We start from the raw sequence: 14,334 nt of genomic DNA on the forward strand, positions 1-14,334 counted from the left end.
TTAACATTATCATTATTTTACCATACAATTGGAATCATTGCATATACCTTTTGATTAAATTTTCTTCTATCCTTTGACACCGTCACAATAGTCGGATGATTTCCAGTGTCGATGCCATTTTCTGTAAGAAAGTATTTTAATAGAATAGAATATTTTCTAACGTCAAACTTTTCAATCATAAACTAATTCTTATCGTGTCACTTATAATCTATTCGTAACTTCGTGACCTATATTATCTACAGAACACGTGCTTCATAAATCCTTTTATCTACGACCGTGTGTCCCGAAGAAAGTGCACAAAGATTTTAAACAAAAAAGACGGCACTTTTTATTGGGTTCTATTATCATCAACAAGGTAATTTCTAGATTTTTAAGCAAAATGTTACTAAGCAACAAGTCCGTGAAAATATTTATATTTAGTATTATTTATTATTATTATTATTATTTAGTACTAATATTTACACCATAAATCACTCCTGTTTAATAATAAATAATAATAATAAAGTAATAAATAATTTTTTATCTTCGTTAAACATTCAACAAAAGTTCTACAACATTTGCATATACGTAGTTTATATTCAACATAAATGAATTATTTAATACTAATATAATTTTATTAGATCATAAAGTTTGTGTTCGTATAACTATGAACATATAAAATTCTGCTCGTAAAATTCCATAGTATGGAAACTACATTTATAGCTTTCTTACTTATTTATCAAAAATAATGTTTTCCCTTCAAATAAATTATCCTTGTTATATTTCTTGCAAACGATCCCCTTCTCAAATACAAATTTATTAGTACGTCGTTCGTATTGTATATACAGCGTGTTTCAGTCTGTTAGATCTATGTCTTTGAGTGTAAATCAGAAAGAAATATAAACACAGTTTAAAATTTTACTAAATAAATTTTTATGAAAGAATAAACAAGAATAGCCTCCTGATCTATACAATCACTAAATGTCTCTTTCACAACGTTCACTATTTCTGTCGCTAGCTGTGGTAAAAAATTATATATTCAGTCCACATAGTTATCAGTACATTCAGTCCACACAGTCATCAGTACATTTAGTCCACACAGCCATCAGTACATTCAGTTCATACAGTCATTAGTACAGTCAGTTCATATTTATTAATATTTATTTAATATATTTTTTTTATAACTATCAATATATAAAAATTTAGTAACATGAAATCAGTTGATATTGGAAGCGTGAATATTGCTCCTTTCATGTTTTCCATCTTTATTATAACTTTTTAATAAAGTTTCGAATCCTGTATAAACACGCAATAACTGAAAACGCACAAACGAGAATTTGACACTATCTCCGATTTCTTTATTTTCTATAAATAAGCAATGCAACGTATGCGCTAGAAATGTACAAACGACTTCTCGAAACATAGGGCGCATGTTACGCAAGTGATACCAGCTGTAGATTTGCTTGTTGACCTGTTTTCGGTCGAGTCGATCTTTCGTTTGCTTCGAAAACACAAATCACCGCGAAAGCGAAAGTAACTCACGCATTACCGTGTCCTGCTTCTCGCGTTACAGTCTCGATGATCTAGACCTAACGGGTTTGACAAAAATTCTCTTCCATAATTAATTCCAGGCAGAAAGATGCCAATAAAGATAAGGAGATGGAAACAAAAGTAATCTTACGTATCTTGCACAATGATACATTAGAATAATGTGTAATAGAATTTGAGTACACTGAAAGATTGGTACTACCAGTAAAATATAGTAATGTTTGGTGTTAAGTTTCACAACCTGTTAAGATTTAAAATTCGAAACTGTTTGAAGTCTTCAGTATTGGGTTGCCAACTAAGTAATTGGGGATTTTGTCAATACCACAACAAAATCCGCAATCACTTAGTTGCCAACCCAATATAATACTTTTAAGTATTTAATCATGTTCTAATTTTCATAATATATGTTGAAAAATTTCGAATCGATTCAGAATCATTAGCCAAGAGTAACGAACGACGAATAAATTTATTAAGTAACACGCGTAGGATAAATTTTTATAGTAGAAGACTTACTAAATAAAAACAAAATAAAATACATACTAAATCATAGAAAATAAAGGGGTATTTGGTAAGGATGTTGCACAGAAGATTTCTGCGATATCAACGTATAGGAAAAGCAAAAACATTCCATTCCAAGCAATTCGATCTCTTCGAAACGTAATCTAAACATTTCAGGCTTAGGTTATCCTCGTAAGGACAGAAAAAGAATCGCGCGCGTATAAAAAAAGCCCCGAGCGTTTTTTTTTCGACTCCGGTTCAACGGGATCTCGTTCTTTGTACTTTAGTATGCATTGTTTTCTAGCTGAGAAATCGATTTCATAGCATTATCTTCTTAACTGATTGGCCTCCAATTTTTCTGCATTCAAATTAATTCAACAGAAGTAAGCTTTTGTAAAATAATAATAACGCATTAGTATAAACGCGTCTTATAAACAATTATCAATAGAAGAACAATAAAAAATATTACAAATACAGAAAAATGTTTGCATTTTTTTCTCCAATATTATTTACTTCAAACTTAGTACAGATGCAATATAAATTTTCTCATCTTACAAATATGATTAATAGCAATAACTCTGAACAAAACATAAAAATATTATCGTTAGTATTGACTTAAAGAATCAATTAAAACTCACGTTGAACAGTATTGCCTTTACTTTTATTTATCTTCATTGTGTATGTTGTGTATGAAGACTCTGTTTATATGAGAAACGTCTTCGTTAAAAATTCGGTTCTGCTCACTAGATTTCAGTTCTTCGTTGTTTACACGTAGAACAGAATACCTCAAACTTTTATATAACGTTCATATAAAGAGACTCGCGCGTAAGCTAATACTTCTTGACAATGATATAGAAGAGAAAAGCACATAACAGCTAAATTCGAAATATTATAATCGGATTTACGCACTTATATAGCGTTACGACGGTCACTTCACTTTCGCGCAACAGGTGCAATCGTGTACCTTCATTTGCCGTTTTTCTTTATACACACTTTATTGTATATAAACATTTATTAAGCAGAGTTCTTCAGAAATATAAGTTAATATGAACCTTATAATGGAAACTTCCTAGTTCGATATGACTTTCATACGATAGTTTTGCGATATCTAGTTTAATGTTACAAAATTTAATATTCACAGAAAGTTTTGTATTTTCAAATAAATTACTATATTTATCTATATAAGAAATTTTATTCTGATAAAATAAAGAATTTTAGTGTGCTATTATATGGTTAACGAACCCAATAAGATCATTTTAAATCTTCCCACCGATTTTACGCGTACACAAAATAGTAACTAGCACCAACTAAAAACTATACAAAGTTTTTTCCATATGTTATGAAATTTGCTGCACCTTATATTCAAGAGCACATAAATACAATTTACTGACAATGTTATATCTAAAAATAAGGCAACTATTAACCAATAAGATTTATTACTTCGAAACGAATAAAAAGATGCACTCCCGATGAACAAACTTTTACATCAATGAATATTTCTCTAATTTCTATACTGCACGAAATGTTATTATTTAATGTTTGGAATTAAGTGCTCACACATATACCTATCTTGCACTACAATAATTTTTTTTTTAAGAGTTTTTTAATACATATGTTTTAAGGATAGTGAATATTAGAAAAGAATTCTTTTGACTACAGACACAATGGAAACCCGCCATATACTATTTCGTAGCTGCAGCTCGAGAGCCAACGGTGCACTGAGCCACCAGGCAAAACGGGAGAATCGAAAACGCTTGCAGCGACCAAGAACGGTAAATACTTGCAGCTGCTTCGCTAGTCTTTGATGTGCAAACAGCATTAAATCCAATTTTCATCTCCATTCTACTGGCTCCTTTCGTCTTCGATCTAGGAAGAGTCCGTTAGAAATAGATAGATCGACGATTTTTCAATCGAATGATATAGTAATTTTTTAAATTAATTAATACCTGTTTCAAAATATGTAATATCTGTTGTTAAAAGATGTTTTAACAACATTGAAGACTGATTACTGCAAATTTATATTTTTATAAATATAATTAAAGAAATGAAATCTAGATACACAGTTGTTTTGCATACTAAATATTGTAACGAATACTATACTTAGAATATTTTATATGTTTTTGTATACTATGTGTACTCTGAGTAATTTTACGTTATCTATGATAGTATAAGAATCCATAGTCTATTCCATAGTCCATAGTCTATGGCAAGTAAAAAGGAAAAGTTGTCATTTATTTACTAATGGGGTCTGCCTAAGTTATGATATTAGGCAAGAACTGACAAATGGCGTGATTCAATTTCATTCATAATATTGACATTGTTATCGCAAGGTAACAAGGTAACAAACAGTAAATTTTTCTCATATCGCGAGATATGCAAGAAATCAATATTTCTTACGAAACGGAGTAACCAAGCAGGAAAGCTTGATGGCAACCGATTTGTTCCATCTTGTTACATCGATAACTAACTAACACAATAACACGCGTACGCGCGCTCAACAACTTCCGGTCAATTCAATACGTAAATTTGTCGTAGGAACAACTCATGGGTGCCGCACAAGGAGGCCGGCGGCCGGTTACGAACAGAGAACAAGGAGAACGGAGGAAAACTTGTTTGCTCGTGTCAGATCCTGTAGCGAATCGCTCAAAGCAATGTTAAAAATATAGCATGTAAAGTTCGACGTAAAAACGAATCAATATCTTTCTCTCTCTCTCTCTCTCTTAAATGCCAATGTAATATATTTTGCAACCGGTGAAATGAAAATTTATAAATAAAACAAAAAATGTTAATTAGCATGAAATATTCATTTGAATATTTAGAGGTAAGAATTTCAACGCGCTAGGTTCATTAAGTAACACCTTAACGATAACTGACGTAACATTCTTCATGATTAACCAGACAAGTCAACTACTAATGACTCTAAAAAAAGAATAATTTTTTGCATTCATTGAAATTTTAATTTTAGCAAGAAATGAGACAAAAGAGAGTGCAATAACTCTTATTAATATATTACAATATTTGTTCTAATTAGTAGAAATATAAATTTTAGTTATAGTATAGTATCCGCACTACAAAATATTCGGCTAGAGTGACACTTTTTGGAAGTTTTTGGGGTCACTGAAGTCGAAAGTTAGGTTCGTTTTTAACAGAAATAAGGCTCAAAAAATTTCGGTCAACTTGTTAATGTGACGTTCCTCGTGGATTCTGATGCTTCCTTTCTTAAAATTTGGTACTCTTAACCTATTGTATTGTAAGTATTGGATTAGGTTATTTTCCATTTTTTGGCCGCCGTGAGGCGACTGGTTAAGCCGTGATCATACAGAGAGCTGTATGTGCAAATTTTTTTTTTTTTTATTTTATTGATTACATTCACAATTTGTCCAGTTTGGACATTTGGTAGAATTTTTTAGTTGTTAGATTATCATGTAGGTGGCTACCCCCAGTGGGATACCATCTTCGTGTTTGTTAGGTTGTGTCCTTTGTGAGTGTGTGTGTTCCTACTCTGTTCTTTCTTTATATTTTCTTGCGTGTCTGCTAATCTCCTCTTCGACCGTTGGTATTCCCAGGTCCTTCGGTATATCCTCGTTTCTAACGTACCATGGGGCGTTTACTATTGTTCTAAGAATTTTAGCTTGTATTGCCTCTATTCTGTTTATATGGCTCATTGCTGCTGTCCCCCATAATGGTATTCCGTACGTCCAGATTAGTTTTATGATCGTTTTGTGTATGTGCAAATTTGAGCGGCAAAATTGACATTTGGAACATTGGCATTAGCTGTGCCATTACTTGCTTCGCCGCTTACCACTTACAGCTCTGTATGATCTTACATGGATTTGCATTTAAAGTCTTTGCCTGCCAGATGTTCATAAGACCGAATTTTCAAAATCGTTCATTTCCATAAAAAAATTACCCTCATTTTCGATTTTAACGATTTAAAATATATGTATAAACATGTATTGTATATATTTTATACAAGACAATCTTTGATGAAAGAAACTCGCTAAATTCTTATCGTTGCTTTAAATACAATAACTTGGAATATTCTACTTTAAAATTTTTGTGAAATTACGAGCTCTTATTAGTATTCTACTCTACTATTATTTTGATATTATCCACGTGTATTACGTCATGTAATCGCATTCAAATGCAAAAGGAAGTGATCTTGACACTACGACTACTTTTTTCTATTTGTATTCTTATTTAACATAAATGCATACACGTTTGAAAGGCATTCATTGGCCTTTACGATTCTACTTTTATCGAAGGTAGAAGGTCTACAACTTGAAACAGGTTTCCCTCTCACCACTCTCACTTTCTGCGAAACATTTTAATAAAATATATGGAACGCTGAAATAATGAGGGAACCAACGACTATAATTTTCCCTCGTAGACGTGAGATTATTATACCACTCGCCTTGCAACTTTTTTGCAATGCGCATTTCAATCTACTAACAAATAAATAATGTGAACATATGTGAATACTGGAACCAGTAACGAAAAAAGTACTAATTGAAACATAGAAACGATCAGATATTTCTTTAACCTATGAACAGTGCACGAAATAAAATCGATTGTAAATATATTTTTTTAAATTCAGCTCATCTCAGTTTTTAGCATTTGCTGTGATTCATAATGACTGAAAGTATTTAAACATTTATCCTGGCAAACTTTTACAAATATGTGTATGATGCATGTTATATAGATCTTTTATTCTTGTAAATGTGAAACTATTCACTCTTCTTTTGCAATCGTACTCGCTGTTCATTGGTTACATCCTAGAGAAATTCGAGAGTGAATGTCTGAATTACAACGAAGAACGTAATACCGAATACAGTTATGAGAGGGCCTATGAATCCCGGAGTGTAAATTTTTATAAAAGGAAGAACAAACGGTATTCGTTTTTTCGCGACTGCCGATTCAAAATTTTAAGTTTTCTTAAATTTTCCTTCTTTTAAGAAAGGATTGTGACCAAATTAACAAATTTTACATCAGCACCCCGATTGACATTTTTTATCAATTCCATAAATATCTCTTATTGCATTTTCTGTAAATTAAACGTTAGAATCGTTTGTCCAGTCATCGTTTTTAATAGTCCATGTAACAGAATTGACAGACATAGAAACATATGTCATTTAATGGACAATATTAGAGTGAGTAATGATACGAATTATCAACTAGATAGCGATCAGTCAGATTGCAACTGATCGGTTGATATTGTTAACCGTGAACGCTATTAACGCTCACAGTGGAGGTAAATTAAAGATGCAGACTAATGTTATGTTTAGTTGATTTATTTGCACTGTCCAGGGATTGTCCTTCTCATTATAGTTTTTATGGGATGGGAATCTATTCCTTCCAATCTTACAATTGTATACCATCGTGGGTGCATCTTGATACCAGATGTTTACTTTAGAGCGGACCTATTGAGCACTTAGGGTGTTAACTAACCTCTCGGTCAGGTATGCATCGCAAAATTTATAGCTTGAAAGGTAGGAAATTCGGACTTTCCCAAAAAGACAGATGTGCTGTCCGTATTGTAAACCGAAGGTCACCCAAAATCCCGGACAGGTATGCCATCCGGAGGACGATGTCAGGAGAGGTATGCTTCCGGTAATTCATTTTTGTAATGTATTGAAAATGACTGTAGAATTGTATTAGCACTTAGCCAACCTAACGGAAAGATCTCCCTTCTGTGAAGAACATCGCTGCGTGACAGAAAGGGGAGATCTCCCTTTTTAACTTCAGCAACGCGTTTTCTTTTTTGTTCTTGTTATTATTGGTTATTGTTTACCTGGAATTGTTGCCAATTAATTGTACTACTTTTTCTGCTTTTATAAAGTACAGTATATAATAAAATGTAGCAATTTAGTGATGTTAAAATTAATTAAAAAGTTACACTATCAGTTATGATTAAATAAAGTTATAATCGAACCATACCACACTGCAAGAAAATATTAAAATGCATTATAAATTACTAATTTCACGTTGAAGTCGTGTTATTTCTCTTTAGTCATCTTTAATGTTCTCAATTTTACCTATATTTTTTTATACTTTTAATATATACTTTCAATTTGATATTTTATATAAACAACATGTGAAATCGTATAATTAACCACTTAAATAATTTTTAGACTTCTTTGTTTTTTAAGTAGTGAATATTAGTCTCCGATACTTGGAAAAATGCGCGGTGGACAGCGTATAGGTTGGCTTGTCCGAGCACGGTGGAAACGTATTGCTCTCTATGGCGCGCACGGTTGGCTAAGTATTAAAAAAAAAAAAAAAAAAAAAAAAGAAAAGTTGGTAGAAATCTATAAGATCTCTATATATTTAAACACCGTAATAAACTAAGGATGCTTTTCAAATATTCGTAAATAAACATAGTTGTTCCTGGGGGCGCTAATATCAAATGTTTTAATTTCGTCGTAACACTTTTTGAAAAAAGGACAAATAAAAATTTCGGTTGGACAAATGTGGATAAATAATACTGTTTGTTTTTTATACAAATTTGCACTTTGAAATGCCAACTTCACAGGCCTGGTTACGAGGCTTTTATAATTGCATCACGTGTTACTCCCTACTGTCAACCGTTAAAAAAGAGTGTTAATGCTGTCTTGACGTCTTCACTATTTGCACATAAATCGAATAATTGGACTGATCGATAGCAACCAAATAATGAAACTTAATCTGCCAACAATGGATTCGCCAAATGAATTGAACTACGAAGTAACTGATTTCTTTATGTAGATCCATTACCTAGGGATCGTAAGTTCATTAACTAGAGAACATTAACTAGATTTAGATTAGTTTTGGTTATTAAAAACTTTAATTACTTTTCCTTCTTACGATAGATTTCGCAATTCTGAAAAGTTACCATGTAGTAAACTAAAAGTAACATTCAGCTAATATACTAGCCTTTTCTTTCAAATAAAAATGTATGTTATCAGTATGTTTTTTAATGTATTAATATAAACTAACAAGTTTTTACAGCAGAAGCTATGTTGAATAATAAATATACACCTGTACTAACTAATTACTTGCACATCAGCTTGCCATACTATACATTTGTTTTCATAATCGTAACTAATAGCTCGTTTACTAATCACCCAATCGTTATCTGGTCTTGTATTTCTAACAGTTCGAATTTATTAAGTAACCTTATTAGTTAGTTTACCAACAACTCTACTGTCAAACATCTCGTTTTTCGAACTACATACTTAGTGTTACCAATAGTTCAATAGCTTCATTTTATTTTAATTCCTTCCTATTTTATAGCCCCTCTTTCATAATATAAATTATAAATAACTTTTCGATCACTAATATTATTGCAATGTCACGTAGCAATGTTCTACATTATATTGTACGTAATACTTGATATTTTCTTAAAATTTTACATTCATTTGAATGTTAATAAATTTTTGCTGTATCGCTCGCTACAATTTTTATTTTATCTTTTGTTTAATTTTAATTAATTTAACTATTTTTTGTTTTAATACTTTCAATTTACATAGCGTGCATAATAACGTATTTTCTAAATAAATTAACTTGAAAAAAGACCAATTCACGTAGATTCTTAATGGCGCTATATATATCTTAAGTAATGCTTGAAATAATAATAAGATATATTATATATATAGCGCTATTAATGTTGCAGAAATGTTGGATCAAGTGATCGAAAGTTTTACGAAGCAGAGAAAGGACCGGTCGGGAAGGGGATCAAAAATTTGTTATGCAAATGAAGAAAGACTATAGGTGACGTGTGTTGTGCTCGATTGCCAACATGGTTATTTTCTGGCCACGTATACCGAAGACTTGTCAACAGTGTTCAGATAAGACAATCGAATCAACCATTCGAAATTCCCTACTACTATTGTTATAGTGATCGAACACCTGAATTACCGATACGTATAACGTCCACCTGTACTCTTACATGGAGATGCAGTTTTTTTCCTAAATAACATTACATCTGACTAAACATTGTAAAAGCTGTTACATTATATAACGAAATTTGTTCACTTTTGCTAACATCGCGTATTCTTATGTAAGAATATCGCGTCAAACACGAGAAATAAATTGCAACTTTTATAAAAGTTACATATAAAAAGTTTCAAAAATTCTATTACTACTTACGTTTTAATATATTACGTATATGATTAATCCGTTTTATTAAATTAGACATGATTTAAAAAACTCGGTAAAAGGTTTTCTTCAGAAAGATTATATTTTTAAATTAATTAATAAATTTTTGTTAGAATTGGGAAACTCGAATATTAAAACAAGGAATTCCTAAGTCGCAAAATTAATGTAACATATCATGTTGATTTTGAATTTTTCTTATTATTTATTTATTAATGCTTCTACTTGTGTTCGAGATTTCGTAACAAGTCTCACCTAATATACACCACTCTGTTCGTAGTTAGGTCACTTTCTCAATAATTCCCTACTTTTATTTATTCATATAATATTTTTATAATTCCGCTCAAAACTAAGAAACTACTGACAATCTGCAAATAGAAATGTGTTTCACAAGAATTTTTGTAAAATTAATCGTCTACAATAATGTTTAAGATTGATCGTCTTTATGGTTAAGCGTCTATAACCAGTTTCAAAATTGGCGCGCAGCGTAATAGCACACATTTTCATTTCCTACTTTCCATAGCAAATGCACGATAAGGAAATCGAGAACTCTCTTTTATTTCTTCGTTGGATTTTTAAGCAACATAGCTCATTTATGTAAGCTTTTTGCAATATTTTACAAATCACATTTCTAAAATCATTATACAATCGTACACATATTTTTAAAGAATACGTTCTACTAAAAAATTACATGTTAAATGTATGTTAGTATTACATATGATGCTGAAATGAATTTTTAAAACATATTTCCTAAAATAATATAAAAAACATGTTCTGCATAAAAATTTGAAATAATAGTCAATTTTTTCGCGAGAAAGAATTATCTTTCATTTTCAGTCATAAATGGATTGAAAATGACCCGAAGCATGACAATATAACTGTGTTAATTGCAGTAAGTGATCAAAATGGTTTCTATTGACTTTCATGCATTAAATTAAATGTAAAAAATATCAACTTTGTTACAATTTTATTATTTCATTACATGCCGTTCTCTAATAACTGTATAGTTTGTGAACGTGTGCCGATTGTACGGAGACAATAAAACGACATTGCTGTTGCGATTAATAGTGTTACTAATTGTAAAGAAAGTAACTAAGTCAAACCATCAACGTTATTGTAAATATTTTTAATAATTATTAATAATTATTAGCAAAGTAGGCACTAATACATCAAAATGTAACTGTTCTTCCAAGTTTTGGCACGAAAATTATATATTGTTTTAAAAAATCCCAATGACCTTGATATTTTACCAATAAACAAGTTAATAAGAAAATACATTTCAGCATCATTTATTACTTTTGACAAGGTGTAATTTTTTAAAAAGATATTTTTCTGTGCAACATACTTCTTAGAAATTATTTAAGGTCATCAAGATTTATAATTTGTCCTGTATACTATATGTAATAATTTATAATAGCATTTTAATAAATAGTAAATATTTTTAAAAAGTAAGCTTTTTAGTAATTTTAAAATTGTTTTGATAAAATATTAATAAATGTTGCATTATAAGTATTATTTATGTAATAATAATTGTGTAAATACCACAGTTTCCCCTTCTCCAAATACTTTATCCATATCATCAGTACCTTTGAAAAAGTACTTCCATATACTCTGACTAGATAAGAATCTTTTTCATCACATGTATAAAGTACAAAGTCATATTGATAAAAATACCATAAGACAGAAGGACTTATAAAAATTGATTAGCTTATTTACACAGTAATTCTATTCACAATAAATTTGATAACCACCATGACTTAATCATGTTAGAATTTAAAAGAAGCAAACAAAATGAAAATACCTTTGTAAAAGTATTTCCAAAGCTGTATAGTATATTTGGAATGTAATGACATTGAAATTTATGAAAAGCATGCAACTCTGTTATATTAGTATATTAAAAAATTGGGACTTTTTTCTTGAACAAAGACTTGAATAGTGTATAAGTAATACATATAAATAATTTCAAACACAAATGAGTATTGGCACTTACCAACAATCCCTTGCTGCTGCTGAGGTTGAAGTATTCTTTTTTCTTTGTCAGTTTGTTTTTCCATAGATACCACAGTCCCTGAAGGTACAGTAGAGACAAAATTTGCAGGTGTAACTGGTGTTATAATTTTACTTTTAGTCCACGGATTGACTGCAGGTAAAGGAGCTTCTACATATTTAACAGGAGCTGAAGATTGAACTTCCGATTCTGCCTCTATTTCTTCTTTATCTTTCAAAACATCTTTATTTCCCACAACATGCTCCATACCTCCTCTATCTCCACGATCTCGTTCCTTATAAGATCTTTCATTGCTTCCAGTATGACCACGAAGAGGATGTCTATGATCACGATGTTTCTGCCTTTCTCTAAAATCTCGCTGCTGTTCCCTTAACTTTTCTTTTCTTCTAGCACTCTTTGGTGCTACTGTTTGAAATTCTCCATCACTTCCTATGTCACCATTCATTTGTTCAACAGTGGCTTCTTGTCTTTTCTCAACTAAATTATCCTTCTGAATAACTAACTGATTCTGTTCAATGCCAGTTGGTAATTCGTTTCCATAACATTTTTCGATTTTGCTTTGTGAGTTGATTCTCCTTCCAGTTCTTTGATAAGACTTCCCTTTAACAGTTAAATTCTGAGAAGCAATACAATCCTTGATAGGTACGGATTGTTGTTGAACCACTTGACTACCAATGTTCTCCTTGTTGTTACCTTTGTTAACAACTCGGGTCTCGGTGCCACTTTTTGGATTCAAGATACTTGCATAAGAGACTCCGGGGCACTGTTCCTTCTCGGCACTTCCCTGCGTGCCACTGGCCACCTTGGCCGCCATTTTGAATAGTACGCGCCGAAAGACAAAACACGAGGTCCGAACACGAGGATTTTGTTCAAAAAGGTTTTATAAGATATTGCTTCCTCTCAGGCGGTTGAGGAGTCCTGAGGAACGTCGAACACCCTCGGACACATTAATCTAACCGAACAGCCTCGTTGCCTGATTAGAGATTCGAGACGTATCGTGTGTCGATTCGGCTTTAAAATATCAGTCTAAGGATATCCTCCATACTACAGACTGGACTCATGTCTCTTTTGAGTTCGTGCTCGACAAAGCACGAACACATTAAATTTAATAGAAGTTGGCGTTAAATTTAACACAAACGTAGAACATTAGCCGTTACTCCTTTTCCTTGACGAATAGAACGCCCACTCGAAACTCGTCACGAGGAATCGCTCTTTCCAGAAGGCGCGGCGTGCACACGCGGTCGTTACTGAATATCTATAACGTCTCTTTTTTTCTCTTATACTTTTTTAATTCAGCCGTACCAGAATGTTCTTTAGAAATTCAACGAAGAACAAATTTCTGACGAAAAAATTTCTACTAAAATTCAATCGAATGTACGAAGAATTCTCGTTTTATGTACACGAGGCAATAGGTTGCGTGGTTAAGAACACGCTGACTCGGCGATTTCACTAGACGATCGAAAATCAGCCGGTACAAATATTTTCCTAACCGATGAATAATTAAATGATGGTTAATCTACCTTCTTTATAGATGATATACGTCGAAGAAATACAGGAGTACACGCAGTGCGTGCCGAGTAGAAACGAGGAAGTTAGAGTAGACAATCAGAATACACCTTGTTAATAAAAGTAATTTTTCTTCTTTGCGTTCTTCTTTATATTTTGCGTATCTTTCCTGGATTGTTTGATGTCAAAAATTTTGTCACAACAGCAGCGAGTTCAGGAGCACCGTTTCAACGTCACGTTACCACGGATTACGTAAACACGACATTTTCGGCGATCTTTTTCCACGGTAAAACGGTCTGCAAAACACATGTGGCCAACGCTTGCTCCTGGCCTGTATGCGAGCGGCTACACAGTTTCCGGTTTAATCGATTTTACTAGGCAGTTCTGCAGATAGCAGCACCGTATTTCCTTTTTTATTAATGCCAGCACGATTTAAATTAGTACGTTCGGGTAACTGCGAGAATTTTAAACAAAAGTTTTAAATGAAATAAAAAAGAAAAAGATCTGTTTACCTCTAATCCTATTGTCCATACTTGACATATTTTCACTGAATATTTAATACAATTTAACTTGTTTTCTATATGGCGGTCTGTAATATGTATGATTTTTATTGATAAGATAAGTAATTCACATTGTCTATAATATTTTACATTAATATTTTA

At 31.8% G+C, this 14,334-nt stretch overlaps 1 protein-coding gene across 8 annotated transcripts in view; it reads right to left on the minus strand.

Annotated features, from left to right (window-relative positions):
- LOC117213571 (la-related protein 1) overlaps window positions 1–14,032 on the minus strand; it is a 30,599-nt gene extending 16,567 nt beyond the window's left edge. For 7 of the 8 annotated variants that reach the window (XR_004488685.1, XR_004488684.1, XR_004488683.1 and 4 more), the window contains exons 1-2: window positions 12,149–14,032; window positions 48–121 (exon numbers count right to left, since the gene is read on the minus strand). Coding sequence is in view for 4 of the 8 variants with exons in the window: in XM_033459022.1 (XP_033314913.1) it covers window positions 48–121; window positions 12,149–12,980 (906 nt within the window). In the remaining 4 variants the exon portion in view is untranslated. Of the gene's footprint in view, window positions 1–47; window positions 122–2,663; window positions 2,683–12,148 lie in introns of those variants that run through there. The other variant, XM_033459025.1, reaches the window with a different exon arrangement.
- Window positions 14,033–14,334: the final 302 nt, after the last annotated feature.

Source organism: Bombus bifarius, unplaced genomic scaffold (assembly GCF_011952205.1).
Source record: "Bombus bifarius isolate JDL3187 unplaced genomic scaffold, Bbif_JDL3187 scf7180000009125, whole genome shotgun sequence".
Classification (NCBI taxonomy): domain Eukaryota; kingdom Metazoa; phylum Arthropoda; class Insecta; order Hymenoptera; family Apidae; genus Bombus; species Bombus bifarius.